This window comes from Saprolegnia parasitica, assembly GCF_000151545.1.
Source record: "Saprolegnia parasitica CBS 223.65 unplaced genomic scaffold supercont2.43, whole genome shotgun sequence".
Taxonomy (NCBI): domain Eukaryota; phylum Oomycota; class Saprolegniomycetes; order Saprolegniales; family Saprolegniaceae; genus Saprolegnia; species Saprolegnia parasitica.
The window spans coordinates 71134-96826 of NW_012156437.1; the positions used below are offsets into that span (position 1 = coordinate 71134).

At 57.2% G+C, this 25693-nt stretch overlaps 10 protein-coding genes across 10 annotated transcripts; 4 read left to right on the forward strand and 6 right to left on the reverse strand.

The window, feature by feature from the left end:
- Positions 1-63: 63 nt before the first annotated feature.
- SPRG_20643 (hypothetical protein) lies at positions 64-1776 on the forward strand (the record flags this gene model as incomplete). Its single annotated transcript, XM_012348362.1, has 6 exons — positions 64-340; positions 385-1058; positions 1113-1238; positions 1292-1490; positions 1535-1599; positions 1651-1776. The coding sequence occupies 6 exons, from the start codon at positions 64-66 to the stop codon at positions 1774-1776; spliced, it is 1467 nt and encodes a 488-aa protein (XP_012203752.1).
- A 634-nt stretch (positions 1777-2410) lies between these two features.
- SPRG_20644 (hypothetical protein) lies at positions 2411-2819 on the reverse strand (the record flags this gene model as incomplete). The annotated part of the gene is made up of 2 exons (XM_012348363.1): positions 2411-2668; positions 2712-2819. 2 exons carry the CDS (start codon positions 2817-2819, stop codon positions 2411-2413), a joined length of 366 nt encoding a protein of 121 aa, XP_012203753.1.
- A 293-nt stretch (positions 2820-3112) lies between these two features.
- Positions 3113-4203, reverse strand: SPRG_20645 (hypothetical protein; the record flags this gene model as incomplete). The annotated part of the gene is made up of 2 exons (XM_012348364.1): positions 3113-3605; positions 3638-4203. 2 exons carry the CDS (start codon positions 4201-4203, stop codon positions 3113-3115), a joined length of 1059 nt encoding a protein of 352 aa, XP_012203754.1.
- Positions 4204-7562: 3359 nt separating this feature from the next.
- SPRG_20646 (hypothetical protein) lies at positions 7563-8361 on the forward strand (the record flags this gene model as incomplete). Its single annotated transcript, XM_012348365.1, has 3 exons — positions 7563-7904; positions 7950-8069; positions 8128-8361. 3 exons carry the CDS (start codon positions 7563-7565, stop codon positions 8359-8361), a joined length of 696 nt encoding a protein of 231 aa, XP_012203755.1.
- A 1808-nt stretch (positions 8362-10169) lies between these two features.
- On the reverse strand, positions 10170-11204 carry SPRG_20647 (hypothetical protein; the record flags this gene model as incomplete). The annotated part of the gene is made up of 1 exon (XM_012348366.1): positions 10170-11204. One exon carries the CDS (start codon positions 11202-11204, stop codon positions 10170-10172), a length of 1035 nt encoding a protein of 344 aa, XP_012203756.1.
- Positions 11205-13981: 2777 nt separating this feature from the next.
- On the reverse strand, positions 13982-15713 carry SPRG_08732 (pyruvate kinase; the record flags this gene model as incomplete). Its single annotated transcript, XM_012348335.1, has 4 exons — positions 13982-14664; positions 14715-15388; positions 15443-15543; positions 15594-15713. The coding sequence occupies 4 exons, from the start codon at positions 15711-15713 to the stop codon at positions 13982-13984; spliced, it is 1578 nt and encodes a 525-aa protein (XP_012203725.1).
- Positions 15714-19038: 3325 nt separating this feature from the next.
- On the forward strand, positions 19039-20118 carry SPRG_20648 (hypothetical protein; the record flags this gene model as incomplete). Its single annotated transcript, XM_012348367.1, has 1 exon — positions 19039-20118. One exon carries the CDS (start codon positions 19039-19041, stop codon positions 20116-20118), a length of 1080 nt encoding a protein of 359 aa, XP_012203757.1.
- A 1506-nt stretch (positions 20119-21624) lies between these two features.
- SPRG_20649 (hypothetical protein) lies at positions 21625-22426 on the reverse strand (the record flags this gene model as incomplete). The annotated part of the gene is made up of 6 exons (XM_012348368.1): positions 21625-21638; positions 21683-21755; positions 21807-22001; positions 22047-22139; positions 22191-22287; positions 22329-22426. 6 exons carry the CDS (start codon positions 22424-22426, stop codon positions 21625-21627), a joined length of 570 nt encoding a protein of 189 aa, XP_012203758.1.
- Positions 22427-22652: 226 nt separating this feature from the next.
- Positions 22653-23224, forward strand: SPRG_20650 (hypothetical protein; the record flags this gene model as incomplete). The annotated part of the gene is made up of 3 exons (XM_012348369.1): positions 22653-22878; positions 22935-23011; positions 23063-23224. 3 exons carry the CDS (start codon positions 22653-22655, stop codon positions 23222-23224), a joined length of 465 nt encoding a protein of 154 aa, XP_012203759.1.
- Positions 23225-23545: 321 nt separating this feature from the next.
- On the reverse strand, positions 23546-24933 carry SPRG_20651 (hypothetical protein; the record flags this gene model as incomplete). Its single annotated transcript, XM_012348370.1, has 5 exons — positions 23546-23709; positions 23756-24091; positions 24138-24258; positions 24304-24409; positions 24476-24933. 5 exons carry the CDS (start codon positions 24931-24933, stop codon positions 23546-23548), a joined length of 1185 nt encoding a protein of 394 aa, XP_012203760.1.
- Between the last annotated feature and the right edge of the window lie 760 nt (positions 24934-25693).

Here is a 25693-nt window from a genome sequence, read left to right on the forward strand (position 1 = left end):
GCCATGGATCCAAAAACTCAACTCCGGATAAGACCGACCGACAAGCTTGAAGAAGCGACGACGATGGCGGAGCACCATCATAGCACGCTCCTCGACGACTTCCTCGACCCCGATGAGGAGAAGACGACGGAGGCCGACCTCATGTCCTGGCCCAACCAAGTGCATGAGCTCGACAGCGCGTTCTCGTCCTTTATCCTCGACCCGCAGCTCAACACGGCGTCGCCGTCCGTGACCATGTCGCCGTCAACGCTCGCGTGGCTGCAGCAGTCGCTTGGCTCGGGCACGCTCTCGGCCCACTCGCAGTCCGAGCAAGATGCACTGCTCCACCTCTTCTCGCCATGTAGGGCGTGCCTCGTCCGTGACCATGCCTCATGATCAGCATAGACACGATGCCGAGCCCGCGCGAGACCGAGTTCCGTGGCGGCGGCATCGACTGGAAGGTGCTCAACGAGGCAGCCATCGATGAGGATGCGCCGACGCAGTGGAAGGAGATCCCGCAGAGCCGGCTGCATCCTGATATGATCCCGCCCACCACCTCGATGCCCATCAGCATGGCGTCGGCCGCGTCCGCGACCGCAGCGTCCTTGATGTCGATGACCCTGCAAGACCCGTCGTCGCTCCCCAAGATGCTCAAGACGACGGCCATGTCCATGTGGCCGCTCAACCGCTTCCAACAACAGACGAACGCAGAGCAGCAGCCACTTCCCATGCCCGACGTCATACCGCCCGCGCACCCGTACTCGCTGGACGCAGGCAAGCGCCGCATGCTTGTCTCGCCCGAATTTGAGCAGTTTGAAGCCGCGGGTCCCGTCGTCGCACGACGACCGTCCAAGAAGCCGCCTGCCGACGCCGTCGACGTCAAGGTCGAGGTCAAGAAGTCCATCGATGTGGACGACACCAAGTCGGTGGCGTCGACGATGAAGGCGCCCGAGGACGTGCGGTGCCGCTGCACGGGCAAGTGCCGGAATGCCCGGTGCGCGTGTGTCAAGGCGGGTCGGGTCTGTGGTGTCGAGTGCAAGTGCCAAGAGTGCTCCAACCCGTTCGTGCCCATGCAGAAGGTAGTCGATCGACTTGTTGTTTGTGTCGCTGACACTTTCTTGATACCTTGATAGAAAGGCATCCAGATTGAAAAGATGATCCATGACAAGTGCCTCATGCAAAACCTGAGCAAGATTCGAAGCATGGAAGACATTCTCATGGGCCCCGTCGAGATTGACTGCAGCTGCGGATCCCATCGCGTACGATCGCTCTCTCTTCTTCCGTTTTGGGAAGGCGGCTTAGTGGCACCTAGACCTGCCACGTCTACGAGACGCTGCTGCAGCCCGAGCTCAAGTCCGACGGCACGTACGCGTTCCCAGTCTCGTGCACAGCGTGCGACGCGACGTTCCACTACTCGTGGTGCACCAACAAGGTCTGGTCCAGCAAGCAGCCGCGCAAGCATTGCGAAATTTGCAAGCGGTGCGGGTCCCACCGTAGCCAGCACTGCCACGGTCTGCCATCGTTCCCCTATGTCTATACCGACAACGCTACGTAGTGTGCAACCACTGCTACTTTGCCGGCGTCGCCAACAGCTTTTCATGTCCGTGCCAGTCGCCCGCCGTAAACTATCGTCGAAATCAACAAAGCGGATGTCATATCGAACGCTTGTAGAATGCCGCGCCGCCCTCGGAGCTCGACGACACCGAGTCGATTGCGAGCACCCTCTCGCTGCCCTTCAACGAGCCCCTCAAGACAGAGGCAGATGAGAAGGACGACGAGCAGTGCCCCGTGCAATGAGTCTCGTTTTTATGTGGAATGACCCTACTTTGATTTTGCGTTTGCTGCGTCCGTTGGAAGTTCCTCCTCGTGCTTGTGATTCTGCATTGTCTAGGATGCTGAGTGCGAGCATGGCAACAGCTGTGGCCGTCCAGACCATAATTGATAGACACGTAGAGTTTATCAGCAAGGCGGACGAGCCGTCGTGTGGGGCCAATGCATCCCGCCACGTACAGTGCTTTCAATGGTCCGAGCTCACGACCCAAACTGTGACGGCTAGCTCGGTGACTTCGCAAAGCCATTACCAAGGTGTGAGGGCATCTTGGAGGCTGGAGAGGCGACGACACCTCCACGAGGCACGCAGAAAATGACTTGATGCAACGTATTTCGCGGCGGCGTCCTGTGTCGGCTGGCTTGCTGGATTCTAGCAAACCTAAGAACGCGCCAGTCTCGACTTGGATCGACATCATTTGTGGTCGTGTTATGACTTGATACTTCTTGATACTTTCCATCGCATCATTTCAATATGCCAACGTGGATCATCACGTGCCCATCTTGATGTTCTGGCCACTTGAACGGATGCGCTGGGTGTGACGTTTGCAAGCCGCTTGAAAAGGACAGAGAAGAAGAAAGGCGGCGAGATAGTCTTATTGGCTTAAAATACGTTGTGTTTCTTGAGGTCGATGAGCCGCGCGCGTCGTCGCTTTTGGCGCACCGCCAGCTTTTTATGCACCTCGGTGCCCGTAGCGTTGGTCACAATGGGCAAGCTCAGCTTTTGAGCCACGGCGACGAACCCACCGTGCTTCTTTCGAATGGCGTGGATGAGATCGTTGCGCTCGAGACTCTTGAGCAGCAGCGTGTCAGGCATCTCGACGCGCTTCTTGGCCTGCGCCTTGGCGATCGCGCGCAGCTCCTACATGACAATTGTAAGCCATCGGATAAGACAAGAAGTATACCGCAGCGAGCGTGTTGAAGTCGCCATAGTTCTTGGGCGCAAGGACCTCGGGCGCAGGTGGTAGCGTCGAGCACGCGCGGACCAGCACGCGACGGTAGAGCGGCAGCATCGTGGTGGGCACCAGTGATTCTTGCCGTTTGGCAGCCTCGCCGGTGGCCGATTGGTGTATTTTTGGTATTATTTTGACCAATCCGTGATCATTTTGGAATGTCGGCTGGTGCGGATGCCACGTCACGCATCCACAGCAAGTGTAGTACATAGATCTCGAGCTTGAAAAGAGATGGATCGATTTGGCCTCACAACGTCGTTTTGGACTAGATAGGTAATGTAATTCGAGTGGAATACTGTAGATTTGGGCAATACGCTTGGCTCAACTGTCAGGGCTTGGAGTGGTGTCGGATGTCATGATGGCGGGGCTACCGTTCGCTTCTGGAAGAAATCCGGCACGAGCCAGCGCATCAGGTGCGTCGCCACGTTGAAGCGGTTTTTGCTTGCCTTTGCGCGGCGCTGCTGCTGCGCCAAGAGCGCCTTGAGCATCGTGGGGTCGCGTCGAAGGGCCGCGGACGCGAGGGCTTTCGGCCCACACCCTTCTCGTCGGCACTTGATCAAGAAGTGCGCAACTGCGTCATGGCCGTGCACGATCGCACCGTCGAGCGCACGTGTCGAACACCCTTCGCGTCGCATTCGATGCAAGAAGGACACGACGTCCATGTGGCCATTGGTCGCGGCGCTGTCCATCGCGTGTACCGTGCACCCGACCGACGTGTGTTGGTGCAGATACGTCAGAACGTCCAAATGGCCGTTGGCCGCAGCGCCATCCATTGCGTCCGTCGTGCAGCCCTCGGTGCGGCTCTCATTGAGGAAGCGCACAATGTGAATGTGCCCTTGGCCGCCGCTTCGTCCATGGCAGCTGTCGTCGCGCCAAACTGCGCGTGCGTGTGCAAGTAGACAACCACGTTCCAGTGGCCAAACGAAGCCGCGAGGTCCAAGGCGTCGAACGTACCGCCGCAGGCGACGCTGTTACAAATGTATCGGACGACCGGCAAGCTGCCCGCGGCGGCTGCGATCGTGAGCGTGTCCTTTGTAAACCACGGCGCTACTGCGCCGAACGTTGTATGGAGAAACGCCAGCACGTGCAGCTGGTGGTGTTCGATCGCGAGCTCGACGACGACCTCGGGCGAGTCAACCGAGCGCAACGCCGGGAGCGCGGCGAGGCGGTCGACCTTGCCGACTTTGGCCGCGTGGTACGCTGCGTACGACGAGAGCCACGGCAAGCGCGCATTAAAGTAAGGCCATCGGCGACGAGCGATGTCGATCGAGACCGTTGCATACCAGTGCTCGAGCACGGGCGTCAGCACGTCGAGGGCCGATGCAATGTCGAGGGCCAAGAGAGAGTCCTCGATGGCGATGAAGGGGCGTGCGTCTTCGTAGACGCCGTCTTGGAAGGCGGCAATGATGCTCCAGAGGTCGCGCGATCCGACGACAGCGTTCATGAGCGCAGGTTGAATTGTGGGCAGGTCGGCCGTTTCGCGCGCTGATTGGCTGAAATGACGGTTTCGCATCTGTGATTGGTTGTTTTTGAAGCGGTACCGGTAGTGGAGGCGTCGGTCGAGCGAAAAGGATGCGTAGTAGTGCTGAGCGACGTCTGCCACGTTCATTTGATGTTTCCTGTCTCTGTTGGACCAGACTCCATACGGCAGAGACTGCTTGTGCTTGACACGAATGCTAGAAACGGCGAGGAAGGTTCAATTGCGTCGGAGTGCTTTTTTACCCATCTGGTAGGGATTCTTGGAGAGTCCCAGGAAGAGTCCTAGCAACACATTTGGTCGTGATCGATCGCACCAGCGCTTCTTGAAGCTGCTTATGAGGGATCACCACCATCGGCAGTCCCGCTTGTTGGTACCGCGTTAGTGAATGCACGCAAGATAGCGCACCATCGCCCTTTGAAATCTTTGAAATAAGTAAAAACACGCTGTTTGAGGTACGGTCGTTGGGCGCGAGCTTGGACAAATGCTCGGTGGCTTGGTTGAACTCGCGAGGGTGGTGTTCCCATGCGCATAGACGTTCCTGTCATTTACAACAAGCCAACGGACTACTGACTTTGACTGGCGTGTGCTTCCAGTGCAACACCTTGGCGTCCCAGCGACCTTCTACGAGCACCCGGGCCGAGCGGCCTCATTTGTACCTCTACGGCAGCCAGCTCACGTCCTTCCACGCTACGGTGACTTCGTATATTAATTGCATGTAATATAACTCAGTTCAACAACAACGGGGGCACAACCACTGGGGCACAACTGTCAAACGTACAAGTTCTGCTCCTACACGTGCTTTCTATTGCAATGCAAGGCTTGTTCTTCATACACAGACTTTGCGAACAGCGTGGCTCGTCTATCGGGTCGATTGACTGCGTACGAACGACACGCGGGTCGTTCGTTCCATTTCGCTGTCCTCGATTCGTTGACAAACGTTCAAGACAGCTCCCACTTTGCCTCGCGTGCTTTGTTGTTTGTGGTTGAAGCTCAACGTGCATCTTTAATGTCGTGCGAGTCGTCTCGCCACAACGTTAAATTCAACTAAGACTATTGTTCAGATAAGGTAAGCCTGAGGCATGGCTACGGTCTCACAAATGCCATTGGATACGTATTGTTGCCCAAAATCAGACGCAATTCTAGTCTCTTGCTCGTCGATGCGGCGTTTGTAGCTGGCGATTGCGCCTTGATTTCGTCGCTTGTGGGCTCCCGATGCCGTCGTCTTCAACGCATATCTCTGGTGAACGCGTCGTGGTTTGGGCTCTGGACGAGTAGTTCCTCCCCTTCATCGAGAGTACATACATTCAGACCCTCGCCTACTAGATGGATGGACTCGCGTCGGATGGGCCTTTCGACTAGTGCGTGGGTCGAACCGCGTACCACCGGTGCACCCATGACTCATGTCGGCTCTATTTCCGCTGGCCTGGTCCAGTCAAGAAAAGCCCCCGCGACTTGCGTTGCGTACAAGTCTTGTGCGCGAAAAAAAGCGAGCGCCACCCAGAACCCACGTGGGCGACGATCGACGATGTATACGCAATGAGGCTGCCGCGCGTACACAGCCCGTCTGCAACGTCTTGCGCGAGGTATGTGTCGCACTCGCCCGAAGAAAGGACACTGCGCGGGGGTGCGTCCAGCGTCTCTCCTGCGCGAGCTTCTTGACACAGGAGCGTGGTGGATCTGCCGTGGAGCGGCAGAGTCGTTTTGCTATGATCGGCAACGCCATGGAGCTCCTTCTGTTCGCTGTAATCTATGAGGTACAGCGCGCTGTGACGTTAAATGTGCTGCAGTCGTAGTAATATCACAAGTGGGCGCATCCACGTCAGTTGCGCGGTAGTGATGGATCGGTACCACACAGCCACAAGGTACACCGCGTGCCTGTCTTGCAAACCTCACGTCACCGCTTTGTCGCGTCCCATCTGTAGAATCCAATCTATGGGGCTCGTAGTATAGATGTGGTGCGACGATGGGCCTGCCCGCCGATGCGCTTCCACAAACAAGGCAGTCGAAATAGCACTTCCTGGCGCACGTCAACCAAAGTATCTTTGGGGCACGCACCTGGATACTTTGCACTCTGTTATCCGTAAAGATCGCCCACAACGTCGGACTGATGAGACTTCGGTCCTCCAAGCAAAGCGACCGCCTCGAGCGCTCCACCACAAGACCACCTTTCAGCATCCTCGCATTCACTTGCCGAGCGGATTCGTCCATGTTGTAATTGATTTTGGAAGAAAGAGGTACAGCTAGCCGTTGCAATAGTGAGAGAATGGAGCGTCTCCTCCTCCTCCTCCTATGGGGTTGAAGATCGTCGTGGCAAAAACCTGCGTGCGCTCAGTTGATGGTAGAGAAGGTTGTCGACTGGATGCATTTTTCTAATCGAAGGTTGGCGGGTTGTTTGGTAGCGCGTCGGGTCACGCTGAGAGCTCGTTCTAATCATAAATTGTCGGGCGCGAAATAATATATCTTGGCACAAACCAGCACCCACTGGGGTCGGAACTAGCCCGCGCGCACTCGCAAGACAAGAAGCATTAGTGCGCGCCTCCATCAATTGCCTCCATCGATCCCTTCAAGGGTCGAGCGAGCACTGTACCTCGCTGGTGTTATTTCCGAGCCGGCATACTAGCATCCGTAACAGCTTAGCACGCATAGTTCTGGTTACTAAGCGTGTGGCCGCTCCGCGCACTGGTCCCAACCGCGTTGATGGGCAGCGTTCATACAAAACGCGAGACGGCGCGGTAACGTTGCGCCGAGCACGCCTGGGTATTTTCGTTGACTTTACAGTGACACATTTGAATAATGTGCATAGTACACGGCGTTTTAGCGGGTAATATAATCGGGAAAATTAGCGGCGATCGTGCTACTTTGGGTGCGCTTCTTCTTTTGAAAGGTCTCGGTCGATTGCATCATCGCCGCACCGAACGAGTGGCAACGGCATGAAAAAAGCCGACGACCATGCGACCCTGCGACCGCACGGCGTGCGATACGACGAGCCACACTCTTCTCGTGCAGTTGAAAGATATGGGTCAGCATAATGGAATCGCATCTGCATTGCGCGAACGTTGCTGTTTGTGAAGGACTGCCTCTGGGCGGTGGTCATGGCCCCCCGGCGTAACGACTGTCCCAGCGTTGCGTACCAACAAGGCGCAAACGCATGCCGCTCGTCGTTACACATGGCTTTGTGTTGCGGCGGCTCGGCGCATTCGACCAACACCCAAGTGTCAGAAGTTTTGTGGAACCAAGTCCGGATACCAGTAGGTAGACGACTTGCGGGCCAGGTGGTGTCATTGCACCAAACGTGACGTCGTTGGTATACGATCGATACCAGTATGGAGATCGACCGCATCCTCTGCAGCTCCAAGAAGCGCCGCTTTGGCGACGACGACGAGCACGACGACGACGAGAACGATGAGCTGGATCGCATCGTGCAAGACGACGTCGCCCACGACCTCCAGACACTCATGGACATCGCGGCCGACCTCGGCTTTGTCGTGTCTGATGCGACCTTTGAGAGCTGGGCCGAGTGCACCGAGAGGGTTCGCCTCCTCGGCCTTCGCAGCCACTTCCAGCTCTACTTTGCCAAAGGCAACTCGCGGCACCGGTCCTGGAAGTGCAAGTCCGACCCGACCTGTCCGTTTGAGGTCCGCGCGTGCCAACAGCGCAACGGCGAGGTATGTTCGTACTACTCGCTTCGTCATCCTTCACACACTACGTAGGTCAAGGTTACGATGGCCAACTTGATCCACAACCACACACTGAGCCGCCACGAGGTCCAACATCCCAACACGCCCAAGTCGGCGCGCCAGCAGCGCAATCGAACACTCACGGTCGAAATGGTACGACACTTCTACCGCGTAGAAACTCGGTCGTCATCATACGATGGACTACGACTAGGCGGTGAACGTTGTTGTTGAACACGTACAGTATGAACCGAGCCTCGTGACCTGTTCGATCGTCAAGGAGGCGATCGCGGAGGCCTTTGGCATGCAGTGCAAGAAGTCGTTTGCGTCGACGGTCAAGCAGCGCGCGCTCGCGTACCTTGGTGCGACACCGCGCTCGAGCATCGTCCAAGACAACGACAGCGACAGCGCGAGTCTTTTCGACGAAAAGGCCGGGAACCAAACTTGATAGCGTAACAGATAGGTAGAAGAAGACGAGCTTACAACAAAAATGATGATGCTGATATGCGCGCCGTGTCTTTGGCGGCCGTAGTTGTAGGCAGTCGTTTGGTGGTGGTAGGCAGAGAAAGCGCGGGAAACGTACGGGCCACGCGACGCGTTCTTGGGTGGCAACCTCGCGCCTTTCTAGATGCGTGCATATGTGTGCTATCAGCCCTTTCAGGTAAGGTCGACAGAAGGGCTCATGCTAGTGGGACACCGTTCGACTGCGTGGTAACGAGGCATGCACAACCTGTCGTCGCCACCGCGGTAATTCGCCCAGCTCCCTCTTGGAGAAGTCCCCACAAGCACGAGCGAGCGGACTGTTGCATACTAGCTTGCCACCGTACGAAGCGTGCTGCACTTGCTGGATATGGCCGGGTGTACCCTGGCGTAAACAGCTTTTCGCTAGTACCCAAGCAAACATGGGTCCTCATACAAGCGGATGCCACGAGACAAAAGCAGCGCGACCATTCCGCTCTTCGTTGGCAGCGTGGAAGACTCGTTGAATATGGTCCAAAATGGAGCTCGATTCGTTGAAATTGCACTGTGCATGTTCGGAGAACGACAGGTTGGGTCACGAACCGTTCCCCAAGAAGCCCCCGAAAGCATAATTGAAACGCGCCAGCATTCGTTGGGCTGTACGAGTGTTGTATGAATAACTGGTGGCAGCGAAAAACAAGGCTCGCATCCGGCAACCCGCGACACGCCGCAAGATGCTGCGCAGGACTTCTGCGAGCCGAAGTAGGAGAAACATCGCTCAAGTCAATGATTCATCTCAGTAGCACACAATACTGTCTACGTCTATCCGTTGGCTTGCACGTCCATTGCCCTCTCGCATGCGTGTGTGGTACGGTACAACAACGGCCGCGAGAAGATCGCACTTGTGAAGCGATCGACCAATCAACGAGAGACGCGACCATGGGTGTCGTCTCTCATTGGCCGTCTCATTTTTCTCAACCGTGCAACGTGACCGCCCCTCAGCGTGCGGTCTAGCTCTAACGTTAGCCATATATGAGCTCTAGCTTGAACGCCATGGGCGCGGTACATGAGAGCAAGGGCATCAAGCATGTATTTATGCTCTCGATGAGATGTATGTTTCGTCGTAGCTCTTCGTTTCGGAGAAGGTTGAAAGGTTACAAGTTGAAACGCATAGGGTTGACGACCCCCGAAGCACTGAAAAACGCGCACTGCACGGACGATAATGGTTTCGAGACTGAAGTCAGAGAGATCTCTTGTGCCAGCGCAGTCGACTACTCGCACTTTATGGCCGACATGTGAAAGGCGTCCTGCATGGAGAAAACTGCTTGTCGTATTTGGTTGATCCATTTAACCCCTCAACGCCCAACTAGTATCGACACGCGCCATCGAGCCAGACGCGTCGTCGGGACGCAGCAGCGTGCGTAGTGAAAAGAACTTGTGCGCGGGTGGAGTCTATAACATCGGACAGCTCGGAACGCTTGACGCGCCACAATTCTAGGTGTCGGACTCAATCACGACGAGGCTTGGGGCGCGTCGCAGAGCGCCACGTCACAGCCCCTGCCATGATGCGCGTGCGTCACCAACATCCTTTCGTGCCCACGCGCACGGCGGCTAAACAACGTGGTACGATGTCGCACCTTCGGACACTATTCATCCTCTTGGCGATACCGCAATCGGTCGCAGAACCGTAGGCGCCAAGCGCAGCGGACCAAAGAGCCTCGTGAAGAAGGGTACTACTATCGATGCACACGGCAAGGGACGTTGTATGTTGATATAAATAGTGCGATAATTACAAGTCTAAATCGAGCAAATGCCAATCTCGGACGACGCCAGCGGCTTGATCGCGAGCGACCGCTGGGAGCGCACGACGTCGGCCGTGTGTTCGGCTTTGGCGATGAGCGCCTGCATCATCTCGTGGGCTTCGCCATACGAGGTCGGCGTCGCATCGAGGCGCATGTTCGTTTGTGGGCTGGCCGGCCACGCGTCAATGAGGCCCACGAGCATCGGGCCGAGCGACTGCGCAATCACTTGGAGTTCCTGAATGCTCTCGGGCGTTGGCACCGTGAACGACGTCGAGGCCAAGTCGAGTGTCCCGATGCAGTCGTCGTCGTCGACCATGACCGGGATGCTCATAAACGTCTTGACATGCGGCTGCGCACTCCACGGATGGCTCGTCAAGTGGCCAACGCCTTGAAAGCTCGAGGTCCCCGGCACCGGCGTCGCCTCGAGCGACTGCACGAGCATCGAATGGTCCCACACGCCTTGGCTCCAGTCGTTGTAGCCGTACGCGGCGACCGCAAAGACGCGGTGGCGATCAATGAGCTGGATGCTGGCGATCGTGGCGTTGGCCGCAAAAGCCGCCTGGTGCAGCAGGTTGCTCAGCGGCCCGTGCGCGCGCAAAGCCGCCACGTGGGGCTCCACGCGAACGCATCGCACGGACAGGAACGCAATCGGGTCGTCGTGGTCGGTCTCGGCGTGGTCGTCGATAAAGTCTGCTGCGTCAAACGTCTCTTGCGCTGCAGCTGGTTCGTGTGCGGGTGTCGAATGCAACGGCGTTGTGAGCACCCACGGCCGGCGCGCAGGAATCGGAAGTGGCGACGGCCGCCGTGAGACGCCGTCTTGCTTGGCTGGCTTGCGCGTCCCGCGGTAGCTCAAGAGGAGCTTGGGCGATGTGGTGGGCTTGGACGGAAGGATGGTCGCGGCCGCCTCCTTGCAGTGGAGGCATTTGTTGCTGTCGCCGGCGCAGTCGCGGCAAATGGCTGCACTGCATACGACGCACGAGTGGCGCCGTCGGATGAGGTTGAACGATTTGGCGCAGAGTGCACACGGCATGGTCGCGGTGGGATGATGGCCAATGCTAGAGTGACGCAGTCGATTCTACACTGTGAAGCCAGCGCCAGATGGCACTCAGACACAACATAAGTCACGGGTGTCTCCTTGCGAAAAGGCGTCTGTTGTGCGAAACAAGGTGCGTCGCGAAATTGCATTTCGACATTGCACTTGCGCGTTGTATGTCATAGAGGCGGGTCACAGAGCATGGTCCAGAGGAGGGATCCCGTCGAGCAAAAGGCAAGTTGTGCAGCGTCCGACGAGATACCAAATTATGTACTAGATCTGCGAGCGACGGCGACCACAGTCCGTCGTAGTGGTCAAGCGACTCACCTGCACTTCTTGGGCAGTTGCACAGCCTGTCGCGCCATCATCATCATCATCATCATCATCCGCCGCACAGATCGCATTGTGGCGACGTATTGGGAAGAGAACTTCCAGGAGACGCATTCATACTCTTCCCCGCGCTCACGAAGCGCATGCGAGAGTTCATGACCGAGATGCGCCCCATGCCAGATAAAAGATGAGCGTCGTTCAGACGTTGAAGGAAGAAGCGGAGGAGGAGGTGCTGAAGGGTACTACATCGAGGATCTGTTCGTACCACATACGTGTACGCGTTGCGAGTGCATGTTTGATACCCTCCAACCTACTACATATCTGCTACCGGACAGCCTATCGCGTCGTGTTGTCAGCTATTGGATCCTCGCTCGCACGGTTGGGCGGTGGCGAAGTGGCGTCGTGGGCACTGCATTTTGTCCGACAGAGACGAAGAGATGGATGGATAGGCGGCCTCGGCGGTCCATTATTTCAATTCGCAGCTTGATACGAGGGTGAAGTGTTTACCTAACATGACAAACAAGCATGGAGCCTCACCGTCGGCATTCAATTCTGGCACGTCTCTCATGCATGTATGCGATTGCATCGCTGACCTCCACCGAATGGTTTAATTCAAAATGCGAAAAACACGCTGGCGTATAAAACACACGACCTTATAGCCATTTCAAATATACCATCACGTGTACCAGCTGGGCGCGTTTGTTTTCAACACGGTAAGCACCATTTCTGTCCGAGCCATCGGGCTCAAAAACACGGGAGGTCGGCCTTGGCAGCATGTCTATGGATGGCACAGGGAGCACACAACACCTGCGTTATGCAAAGAACGTGCAGCCGAGACGCGTACCGCGGCCATGGATGTGGCCGGGGCCGCGCGCGTCGATTCGTTCAATCTCGCGTGCGAGGCTGACGTGTGTACTAATACATTGGTAGAGCTCATTGGTTCGACGCCGCGAGGCTATGTTCTCTTCCACGTCGTTGCACGATCGCATGCGCGCAACCCGCGTGCAAAGCATGCCGCCAACGTTGTGCCGATTGTGAAACAGCGTTTGAAAAAACACTGTATTTCAAACAGAATAATATGGAGATTCGCTTTCAGGATGGATGCTTGACGTCAAGAACGATTAATCAAGAAGTCGCTACAGTCCCTCCGTCGTTAGGCATGAGTACTTCTTGATACACTCCGGCACAAGGAATCGCCCATGACAAAACGTGAATCATAGCACAATAACTTTGCTTAAAAAGCCTCAGTACGAGTCAATATGACCATGTGTGTGGCCGTTCGATTCGTTGCAGTAGACGAGGCTCGTAGTTCGAGTTGTCGAGTTTAGAATCACAAAACACGACGTGCAATCAAGCGCGACACCTAGTTCAACTCGAAATACTCCTTGCGTTGGGGCTCAACAGGTCGAGAGGGCACGATGTGCACGACGGACGCTGCGTACGATGCCACGTCACTGTTTTTTTTCGGGCCCACGACCATAGCAAACGGAATTGTCTCCGGCGGCGGCGGGTCGTTTACAAGGGCCCGTAGCGGCGAGCTTTTGGACCGCGTGAACGTGGGCTTGCGTGCGCGCTTTGTGTGGGGCGCTTCCATGAGCGCTCGCTCCCGCAGTGTCGGCGTCAACGCCCACATGGATGGTCGACCAATCAAATCGACGAGTGCGCAGTGGGTGATTGACCAAGGGGTGGTAGAATGGGCAGTCGGCGCGAAATTTTTCACAGTAGCTTGGACGCCATTCGTATTGGATACGACGTTCTCTTCCGCCACAGCGTAATGGTTTAGGCGGTACTTTAAACGGTTGGGCCATTGTTTTAAAAGGTTGCTTTGCTGCTAAGAGTGGGATTTTGGCGCCAAATGCAAAAATCTAAAAATCCGTTTCGCCAATCAAAGCACGATTGACAATGCTCAGTACTAGCAGTCAGAACCATGCATGGTCTTTGGCGTGGCAAGCTAGACACCCGACGACTCGAGAAGACCAGGTTATGTACACGGCTGCAGCCAGAAAGAACGTGTGATGGTCCATAGTTACGGAGGACTTTCGTGTGCATCGCGGCTCGTACAGGTGCGATGAGAGGCCTTCAATCATCATCAACCAGTTGTAGATTGTTTTTGTTGTTGACCTTGTTTCCGAGGCCACGGGATGGTGGCGGGTCGTCTTGGCGGCTTTTCGGACCCAGTAGACTTGATGCGGGAATGCACGAGATAGATAGATAGATAGATAGATAGATAGATAGATAGATAGATAGATAGATATGAGTTGCTTTGCGTAAATCAACGCGAGATTGTGTTTAAATATCATCCACAAAGCGTGCCGTCGACCCTATCCCAAACATGGACAAGTTGTACACGGACGACGCGTCCTTCTGTAGTCCAGTTTGAGACGAAAATATTTCACATACGTAAACACTCCATTACGTCGCCTTGCTGCCGATTTCGTGCAGAATCATGGCGTTCGTGCTTTTGGACTTGCCGAGGGGCGGCCGCCGAGGAAGAGCACCATGTCGCCCTTCGTGACGAGTTTGTTTTGCAGCAAGAGAGCCTCGGTCGCGTCAATAAAAGACGCCGTGCCCGACGGCACCGCCATGTGCACGGGCGTCACACCGTTGAAGAGCGCCATCTGATGCACCGAGCGCTCGATCTCGGAGAAGGCGAGGATCGGGATCGTAAAGTCGTACTGGCTCAGGAACCGCGCGGCGTTGCCGTGCTGCGACCAGCACACGACCATCTTGGCCTTCGTTTCCTGGACCACGTGCCACGCGCCATAGGCCAGCGACGCCGTGAGGTGGTGGGCGGCGGCGGTCCGCGTCGGCGGCGCGTGCTGCTCCTTCTTAACGTGCTTGCGCATGTAGCCTTCGGACGCCTCAATGATCTGGCCCATCGTCTCGACAACGAGAGCCGGGTGGGCGCCCGTCGCGCTCTCGGCCGAGAGCATGACGGCATCTGCACCATCAAAGATCGCGTTGGCGACGTCGCTGGCCTCGGCGCGCGTCGGAATCACGCTCGTGATCATCGATTCCAGCATCTGGGTCGCGATGATACACGGCTTGCCGTGCAGTTGGCACGTCTCGATGATGTGCTTTTGGATGATCGGGACGGTCGCGAGCTCCATTTCGACGCCCAAGTCGCCTATGGGGATGGGTTGTGAGATGCAAGTGTGCGAGAGGTGATACAAGTACCGCGGGCCACCATGACACCGTCACTGGCCTCGACGATTTGGTGGAGGTTGTCGACGGCCTGCGGCTTTTCAATCTTGGAAATGATGTGCAACCGGTGGCCGTCCGTCTCGCTGAGCTTGGCCTTGAGCGCGTTCACCTCGTTTGCATTGCGCACAAACGAGAGCGCGACGTAGTCGAGGTCGTGCGCCATGGCCCACTCGACGCACGCCCAGTCCTTGTCGGTAATCGCCGGCGCCTTGATGTTGCTTTCCGGGAGGTTGATGCCCTTGCCAGACGTGATGTCACCGCCCACGAGCACTTGGCACTTTAGCTCATCGCCGTCCACACCGATCGCGCGCATGCGAATGGCGCCGTCGTTGATGAGCACGAGGTGGCCCGCCTCGACTTCGTGGACCATATCCTTGTACGTGAGCGAGAGCACGGGCGTGCCGTCGTCGCGAATGTGTGCCTCGGTCGCGGTGGCCGACAGAACCACGACGTCGCCTGCGTGCACGTGGATGAGACCACCGCCCGAGCGCGACGCCGTGTCGCCGACTTGAACGGACGTGGGCACGGTGCCGACACGGATCTTGGGGCCTTGCAAGTCACCGCAGACAGCGACCGGGATTTGCAGCGCGCGGGACGCCGCGCGGATCGCGTCAAGGCGCTGGCCGTGCGACTCAAAGTCGCCGTGGCTACAAGTCCGCCGTCGTGAGCTCCAGGCACAAGAAAACGCATACAAGTACTACCTAAAGTTGAGGCGAAAGACGCGGGCGCCACGCTCAATGAGCTGTGTCAGCGTCTCGTGCGACTCGCTCGCGGGGCCCACCGTGCACATGATCTTGGTAAACTGCAAGCTCAAAGCATGAGGAGTCGTTGCCGAGAGCGAGGCGTGTGTACCTTGGTCGTGGGCGGGATGTACGAGGACGCGCGCGTCACGGGCGACGGTGCTGCATAAAAGCGCTTGAGCAGCGGCGCCGGAAGGCGCGACGATGTGAGGAGTGAGCGGGACCAGACCATGGCAATTTGGGATGTATGGTACCGGTTGCCCCACTAAGATTTGGTTCGGTGTGGCCGCCGCTGATTGGTGGCGAATCTACGGATATGCTCTTCGTATCCGGATTGTTGAAGACTTTGGCAGGGGACACCCAGGGACAGCACGTTCTTGTGGCGCACAGCGCGTCCTGCAGAAATCAAGTGGACAGAAATCCAGTCGGCCGCCAAAAAGCGGCGATCGGCAGGTCCACGCCTCTTGACAGGTCGCGGGTCAAGTTGCCTACATGACGTGCACATACACACCAACTGGGTGCCGCAATTCTATGCACACGGCGATTCGGAAGGAACGATGGCCTCCTGGCGCCGAGGTCGAGAGCCCGAAATGTGTGGTGCGCGGGCGTGGATTACGAAGGCGCAAAAATCGACCAAACATTTTATTTGGTTCGACGTCACGAAGCAAGACCACGTGACGAATGCTGCGCCATACTAAGCGAACGAGCATGGTTTGGTGGAAGCGCCCGACGGGAAACTGTGAAAATCTAGCGTGTGCTTTGGAGTCATTTTGCACGATACCGTCAGGAGCGACTAGGAGCATCACCGAGGATCAAGACGACGCTATTTTATTCCCTTCGCCACACTAGTACTCGATGAAGATCCTATGTCCGAGCTCTCCATGCAGCGCTAGCCCATAGAAGGGGTATGGGTTGATGGCCATAAATGCTGGTGCAGGTGGATTGGCATCAATCGTGATGGCCAAATGTGGCTATATGCGGCTAAATATGCCTATATACTACCATTGCCACGATTAACAATTGACTGTTAACTTTTGCTGTACACCTCCGACGCCAACGTGACATGGCTTTCGTGCTCTCCAAAGTGTCTTCTATCGTCTCTCCAACTTTTAGCGCTTTGATTCCGAGAGCCATGGCGGCCAACGCGCAGCCTGGTTTGAACAAGCCAGATAACAACGTGCATGCGATTGGCTGAAAATAGGCCAAAAACGGGCGAATCAAAAGCGTCGTTACTCGGGCGGCTTCCGCCAGCGTGGCTGCAAACCGTGTCTACATCGCTTGCAACGACACCATGCACGGCGTTAAGCCGCATCTGCGCATTGGGGCGAGTGGAAGCACGGGAAGATATAATACGTCCCTAGCTCGGTCACGCAAAGCACACACCTTGAGAGCCAGCAGCTCGGCTGAAAGCTTTCAACGTTAGCGAACGGGACGGACCACACGCGTATCAACGCAGGGAGAAAAAGGCGGGCCAGACACAACGTGACGAGACAAGATGTATGTTTAGGCGGGCCACGAGACCAGCTGCATGAATTGAGCCATATATGCACGAATGCGAAGCCGCGGGTTGACCACAAGACACAACACCTCGCTAGGGGTCATGCTCATTCATGCTGCTTTGCGATGACATGCTCGGGCGGTCATCCGGATAACCATCGCGTCCTACCGGTGGTCGAATCCGTAAACATAGAGCATCCAATCGCGTGCCGTCATCCTTGGCATGCGACGGAGATTTGGGCTACTACTACCGTAGATTCGCGTCGCACGCGTCGCCAGCCAAGCGAGGCGTCTTCGACCGAGTGTTGACCCACGTAAGGCACGAACGCAAGCGGTTGCAACAAGGTTTGTGCCACCTAACGCGTCTTGACCAGTCGATCACAGCAAGCGCGCAGCCCACGACACGACTCGTAAGACACCAGAAAGCGTTTGGCACGGCAAAGAAAAGTAAATAATGTGGGGTGCGTAGAATGCGCGGGATTCCCATCAGATTCTATCGTAACATCCACGCATGCGGCACGCACTCACTCGGCTTCACGCTCAGATGCAACGCCGACGCTTGAATCGTCGGTCGTTGTCGATCGCAGCTGCACGGTCGTGTCGACCGTTGTTGGCAGGCGGCAAAAAGTCGACGCTGACTGACAGACGATCCTACTCTCTCTGCACCCACGCGCATGTTGACCTATCTGTTGTGCAACCATCGCGCGATACAAAGCCCAAGTGAGTCAATCGCTCGGACATAAACGCGCGTCCTCCCACGCTTCTTGACATCACCAACGCGAGCTCTCAGTGTTGTTTTCGCCCATTTAAGATGCAGTGCCTCGCGTCCCTATCCCGCACCTCGCTGGTTGTCATGGCCGAGCTCACCGAGCAGGCCGAGCGGTACGACGACATGGTGCGCATCATGCGCACGCTCGTGACGACGCACCCGCTGCCGCTCTCGACACCCGAGATCAACCTCTTGACAACCGCGTACAAACATGTCATCGACCGTATCCGGATCGCTGTCCGCGTGGTGCATGCAATTGATCTCCATTCGAGTCCAAAAAACCGGTCGGAGACCGACTGCACCAAGCTGTACGAGCGCGAACTCGAGCTCGAGTACCAGCGCATTTGCCTCGAGATGCTCTCGCTGCTTGAAAAGTACCTTCTTCCGAGCGCGCAGTCGAGCGACTGCGACAGCGTCTGCTTCCTCAAGACGCAAGGTGATTACCACCGGTACTTGGCCGAGCTCCGCGGTAGCAGCAGCGACCTCCAGCATATTGATCGCGGCCGCGCGTCGTACTCGAAAGCCTATGCGCTCGCCAAGACGTGCATGACGACGACCCACCCGTTCCGGCTCGGCCTCGCGCTTAACTACTCGGTGTTTGTATACGAAGTGCTCCAAGAGCCTCAGGTCGCGTACGACCTCGCCAAGGACGCATTGGACGGCGCGAATATGGACTTTGATGAATCGAGCCCCGAGGCATCGTCCGACCACGTTAGGGAGACGAGGTTGACGCTGCAGTTGCTGCAGAGCAACCTTCAGCTGTGGATTGCCAACGGCCATGTCACGCCTTGAGTCTGCTTGCCTAGACGTTCTTGATGTAACTGTAGATAAAAAGGCCCGACTGTACAATGAAGGACCTTGTTTTCTGAACCAGGCCAGGCAGGATCGGAGCTCTGGGCGCGAAATTCAAATCGGTCCGCACAAGTGCGCATGTTTTTGTCCTATATAGGACTTTGCATATCCTAAATAGGTCAATCGTGCCGCATGGAAAGTCGTACTTAACGGGGCATTCAATAAAATACACTTTCCTTAAGGGCACTTGTGTTCAGTATACGAGGCCATAACGATTGCGCACGCCACTTGGCAGCATCTGAACTTCCCTTCGTTTGGCATTAAATAGCTTGCTATTTGTATCCGTATTTTCTGGATGCCATAAAAATAAACCTTTCATAGTCGATGGTGGTCAATGGATAAAATGAAAGAGGTCGAAGGACTTTTTGGCCAACCACAATTCGCGTTACATCATCATCATTCGGGCAGGCAGCAGCGGGCCGGGCGACAGCGACAACGGATGAGCCGCGAGGAGCGGAAGACGGCGCAGATATGGGCGTCCATTGAGAAGATGCAGAAGAAGGAAGAAGACAGCATGAACCACTCGGACAACAGCAGCAGCGACCGCCAGGCCAAGCGCAAGAAGGGTCGCAAGAAGGACCGGAAGCGCGATTCGCTTGACGACGACGCGGCGCTCACGATGCACAAGAGCGACTGCCAGTCGTGGCGAACCAACCCGTTTGTGCCACCGACCAAGAAGTGGCGGTCACGCTGGGAACACAACCATCCGCGGCCAACCCCGACGATCGACACCATGGCGAGCCCAAAGCAGGACGCCGAGACGATGGCACCGCCGCAGATTGACACGGCCATGGACAGCAAGCCGACACCATCCGTGCCATGCGTAGCGCCTGCGGAGGCCTCGACGCCCCTGCCATTGCCGAGCATCGGCCATCATCGGTCACAGGAGCCCGATCCCGAAGACGACGAGGAAGGCCTTGTAAAGGAAGACGACATCGAGCCCGCGCCAGTGCAAGCGGCGCCCGAACGCAGCGTGATGATGATTACTGCGAATGTTCATGTCGTCGAGCAACCCGTGGACGACAAGGCAGTCGACGAGCCGATGGTCGACACGGCGTCCACCGAAGGACTACCGAGCGTCGTGCCGCCGACCTCCCTGCACGTAGATGAGCCCGAGCCAACAACGCTTCCCGTCGCATCGCCGAGCGTATCCAAGTCATCGCGGTCGCCGTCGGTCGATGACAGCGTGCGGAGTCCGTCGACGAGCGCGGAGCGGCCGCGCGCGCCGAGCGAGATGAACGCCATTGGCTCGCGACGGAAGCGCAAGTCGCTCTGGGACGTGGGGGATCCGCGCCTCGGGCACGAGCGGGCCACGGACCTCGTGCCATCGTGGCAGAACTTTGCGTCTACATCGTCGTCGTCGTCCTCTTCGTCCTTCCATGCGCCGAGCAGCGGGTCTGCGTCGTCGCGACGGTACCAGCCGTACATTCAGCCCCGCGGGCGATCGTGGAACAACAGCAGCGCTACGCCGCCTCCGTCATCCTCGAGCACGACGCCCAGTAGTAGCTACACGCGGTAGAGATCCATGCTTTTCGTCCGCTCTATTTGTCAATCCCACACACTTTTTTTTCTGCGCTCAAGTCCTGTGGTGCGCTCGAGTTGGTGCGCGTGTGGTTGAACCCATGTGGTTGTTTGCACGCGATCCAACGAGCAATCGAACAGGTCCCGGTCGCTGGCAGAAACGCTAGACTAGTAGCCCTGAAAGCGAACGCGGCGCGTGGACTGCTTGCGACGACCTCGTACTGGCCGCATCCACAACCAAACAAACGGGTCTCGTCTTGGCCAGAAAACCATGGCCAAGGTCGGTCACAATATACAGAGGCGCACCTCCTCAAGCTACGGATGGTCGACGGAATGAAAACCTTCTGCCTATGGAGTGGCGTTGGTGGCGTCTGCCGGGCTAAAGCGCAACGTAGCTCGTCGCTGGCGCAGCAATTCGAGCGCCTGCGAGACGGCGCACAACTCGGATCCCACCGCCTGTCTCTTTGATTCTGCGCTTTATCGATCAATGGTCCCGGAGTATTAGACTAAGGGATCCTTGCACCGACACACTCGCGCGGCCGCCCATGAAGACGCAGGCCCACGACCAAAACGATCCAAGAACGATCCACTTTGCAGTTTTCAACTGCCATGACCCACCACCCGATCCGAGATCCCGACCTTGTCCGCGTCGTCGTCACGTTCCAGGAAGGCTTACCGAGAGATCTCGTGTGCTTGAGCAGTTGCACACCGTCGGCGGCAGAGCTCGAGATCTGGCCGACGGCGAGGCTACTGCAGCACCTCCAGCGCGTCCAGAAACATTTGGGGCCGTGGCTCGCTCGCGACGGCCTGGATCGCCTGCAGCGAGCAACGACGCATTTGCCGCATCTGTCAGCCCACGTCATGTACGCGGCTGTCTACTTTGGCTTGTACGACGTCGTCGTCGACCTCTGCGATGCGTGTGTGCTGACGCCGCGGCTGCTGGATCTGGCGAATTGGCAGCACCATGCAAGCATCCAACGCCTGCTAAAGCCAAAATGGGGCCCGGTGCCGCAGCGACATATGCAATTAGCAACGACTTGCGGGCTCTGAGCGCTGTACCCGCGTTTGTGAGTGCGTGGCAGTGCTATGACTGACTAGTCAACGGTGCTCTTGACACTGTAAAAAGTTCGGTTGTAAAATGTACCATGGAAAACAAAACTTACTATGTGTCCAAAAGGCTATGCAAGCGCCGTGACACTCGCAGGCGCACCACCACGTGCCAAGATGGATGGAATGCCGTAAATATACAAAATATAGACTCCGTCAAAATCATAACTTGAGAGCAAAATCGTCTCCCTCTTCACGTCAAGTGGTGCATTTATATTCATACACTCACTCTCAAGTGCCACTCTTCACGCTGCTCTTCACGTTCAAACAATCACGGGACTCTATCTGGTGATTGATAGCATATGCGACTTATGTTTTTAAAGTGTTAGTAGCAGCTTTGTGGGATCCACACATGCTGCACGTGCTGAGGTTGGTGCGGTTCACAAACGTGCAGCTATCACACGACCACGACTTGAGCGAGACGAGCACCGCGGGTGCCTTGGGTTTTGCTCGACCTTTCTTCTGCGAGGACAGAACGTTCTTGGTCGGGCGGCGTTGGGACGTCGACGAGAAGATCGAGTAGAGCTTCTAGTAGCATTTTTAATAACGATCAAGCATGTTTGCAAGCCGGTTGAGTACGGAGGAGGACGGTTGTGGCGTCGATGCTGACAGCGCGGCTTCTTGTACGTGTAGTACGTCGGTAAAGTCGGGGTCTGTCTGTAAGAACGCAAGTGTCTTCTCAAGCGCCTCCGTCTCTTGTGCCAGCAGCGCCTGGGCGCGCTGCGACTTGCATTCTTCGTAGTAGGCGTGGAGCTCGCCGGGTTTGGCTGGAATCTACTCCATTGTGGTATTGTAAAAGGGCGACACGACCACAGCTACTTGATCGGTCGGCGGCGTGGTCTCTTCTTCGAATGTTATTTCGCCGAGGCCGTGCGTACGTGCCTGAATCTCGGCAGCGAACGCTTCGTCGACCTAATATGTGACTTGGTCGATTGGATGCATAGGCGAGTTAGTAGGATATACCTTGTTGGTCTTGCGCCGGGCAAAGCCAATGATGCGGTTGCGGCAGAAGGCGCAGCTTGTGGAGGTGATCGCGATCGACCGGTCAAAGCAGCCTAGGCTAGCCGGGGTCACGCCACCTGCGATCATGGGCTATCGTACCAGAGGTGCTTCTTGCAGCAGGGCAGCTGGACCGGCGACGCTAAGAGCTCTAAGCAGAGTGGGCATTGGAAGCGGAGTGGCAGCCGCGTCGCGCTCATGCGTCGACGGTCACGTGCTCCGAGTTTTAGCCAATCGTTGGGACGCCATTGGAATGCGCGCACGGGATTGGCCGGTGTTTAACTCTAGATGCTTTTTATGTCGGGTAGGAATGCCAGTCCGTAAACAGGCTCTTTTAAAAGATACAAAGGAATTGTATGTCGCTTGGACTACGCCATGTGGCAGAACCAAAGAGCGGTTTTGGAAGCCAAGATATAGCTAGCGGCCATGGCAGGTCTTCTCGCGTCCTTCCTGCGCGCCCGTGGGGTCCTCGTCCTCGGCGTCGCCGGCGCAGCCCTCTTCTACCTCGATATGCTCGATGAGGCCCTCGCATTCGCGCAGGCGTATGGCTGGTTCCTTCTCCTCGGCGCGGGCGTCGTCCTGTACGCCGACCACCACCTTGGGCAGCTCCTCGTTCGCTGGGACGTCGCGCGCTCGCTCCAAGTGGCCAACGGTACGCGCGTTGTAGCTGTACCAGCTGTCTTATGGACGCCTCTTGTGGCGGCGTAGATCCAAGCCGCGTTGACATTCTTCGCATTGAAGCGCGCAAGGCGCGGGAGCGCCAGCAGCTCGAGCTCGAGGCTCAGGTGGCGTCGCCCGTACTATGATCGTTCGCGCCGCTCATGTGTGAAGGCTAGAGCAAAGCCCACAAAGAAGCGGCTGCCGTAAAGAAGAAGGAAGCCCGGAAGCCTGCGGCATCCCCGCGCCGCCCGGAGCACGACGACTACAACCCGCTCACGGGTGCGACGAGCACGGCGCGCTACAAGCCATCGGGCTTTGCGCGCCCTCGCGGTGGATGACGCTAAGCGTGTGCATGGCCATCGGCTATGCACTCTCAGTACCATGACGAAGAAGACACGCTGCCCGTGGCATGATGATCGCTCGACTCCCAAGGAACGTTCTGGTTCACGGGTCGAGCAGGAACCGCCACGGATGCAGCCTCTTCGACACGCCCTTCTGCGCCGTAGTAGACCGACCTCTCACTCGCCTATGCGTGCTCGTAATGCAGCTTGTCCATGGTTCCTTGCTGTCTCAAGTGGTTGCGTGCAAGGAGACCGAAACGACGATACACCATTAACGTGCATTCTACAGTACAAAATGGAAAGTCTCTACGACGCGGCTTACAAGGCCATCGTGTGGTCGCTGCCACAGCTCACCGCATGCACCTTTTGCGGCAGGCGGACTTGAATCGGGCTCTTGCGGGCGGCGGCGATGCTCTCGAGATGGTCGCCACGGCCCAGCTGCCCGCTGCGACCTCGGCCAAAGACCCAGAGCGTCCCGTCCTCTACTCGACGAGTGAGCGAGATAGAGACACGTGCACGCGTGCGTACCAGCAACACACGCCGTGTGGCCACCACCACAGGCAATGTGGACGATGCGAACGCCGTCGAGGTCGGCGACCTTGCGCGGGATGTTGCGGTCGTCGGTCGTGCCCAAGCCGAGCTGCCCGTCACGGCCGCTGCCCCACGTGTACACTTCACCGGACGCTGTCAACGCCGCGCTGTGGTAGTCGCCGGCCGCGACTTGAACGACGCCGAGGCCATCGAGCGAGGTAACGCGGACCGGCGACCGCTGGTAACGCACCGTGCCGGCGACACCGAGCTGGCCATTGTCGTTGGCGCCCCAGCTGTAGACCTTCTTGTCCGTCGTGATGGCAAACGTGTGCTCTAAACGACGCACGTTGAAGAACCCACCGACGCGAGAGGGAGGTACCGCGGCCGCACGTGACGCTTTCAAAGGTCTCGTTCGGGATGACGAGCTTCTTGGGGCGGAACACGGGTTCGCGGGTTCCGAGCCCGAGCGCGCCTTCGTGGGCGTAGCCCCAGACGTAGAGCTAATCATGCCATTGTCGTTCCTGCCATTGTCGTCGGCAATGTACCTCGCCGTCCGTCGTCACGACGACCGTCTGCTGGCGGCCGCACGCCACGTCCTTGACCTTGCCGCTGAGCTCCTTGATCTCGTTGGGGTAGCCGCGGTTGGCATTGCTACATAGCACATACAGGACATATGAGCCATGGTCTTGGCTATGGTGGTCATGTGGTGCGTCGTACTCGTGGCCGATCTGCGGGCAGCCGTGGCGACCCCACGTCCAGAGGCGGTGGTCCTTTGTGAGCGCAGCCATGTGGTACTCGCCAATTTCGAGCTTGACGACGTCCCCGACGAGCTGGAGAAGCTGCGGCGTCGACTGGTTGGGCGTATCAATGTCGTCGCCATGGCCAAGACGCGCGTTGCCGCCGGCGCCAAAGGTGTAGACGTGGCCGTCGGCCGTCAAGACAGCGGACGAGTTGCCGCCGCAGGCGACGCCGGCCGCGTGCGGCAGCTTGACGGCTTGCGGCGCCGAGATGTCGTTCTCGTGGCCGTGCCCGAGCTGACCAAAGGCGTTCGAGCCCCACGAGAAGGCCTGCGCCTCGGACGCGGGCGGGGCGGCCTTGAGGTGCGCGGGCGAGGCCGTCGAGAGGAGCGCAGCAGCGCCGAGCGGCGCGAAGCGGGCAGCGATACGGCGGTACATGGGTGGGTAGGTGGTGGTGGCTTGGCGGAGGCAAATGCAAATCTATGGGCTTCCTCCGGCGTCGCGAAACTCAATAGATCCGCATAGACACGCAAATATGCATTTTCAGAGGTTTCATATCCGTACAGCTTCCACCGCGCGCACGGACACCTTGGAGGCGCCAAGCCTCTCTGTGTCGCGCGAGAGCTCGTTCCGAGCGATTAGAATAGCATCGGTGGTAGCAATAGGAAGATGATATTTTATGAAAGCATTGGCTCGCAGGCCGTGGATTGCCCACCGCAGAAAATATGTTACACCATCTGTGTTGGTCGTCGCAACACATGCGGTATTCCCGACCTTGATCGCTGGACGTCCCATTTGACGTATTAAGAAGTGTATGCGTAGCCTTTTGTCTATAAACACAAATGTTAAAGGATATCGTCGTACGACGACAAGAATCGGTTTGTGTCGTGCGTGGAATCTGAGTCGATCAAGTTTCAAAGGTGTCAAAAAGAGGCGGAGCGTATACGTGGCGCCGTGTGCGGCCAGGATTGGGTTGGGGCAAGTCGAGGACAAGTCTTCGAGTACAGCTCGTCGTGCTGGCAACTGGTGTGTATGTAAAAGATGATTTGTAGCTCGTTGTGCGGTGGATGCCAACTTGCTAATCTAGCTGCCCGTGCTCCGACCTCCATGAGGCCGCCACGAAGCGAGAGCCGGTGGCTTCTTTTAGACTCGGACCTGCGAGGAGCGGCTCAAAAACATCCTTTCAACAAAGTCCTGG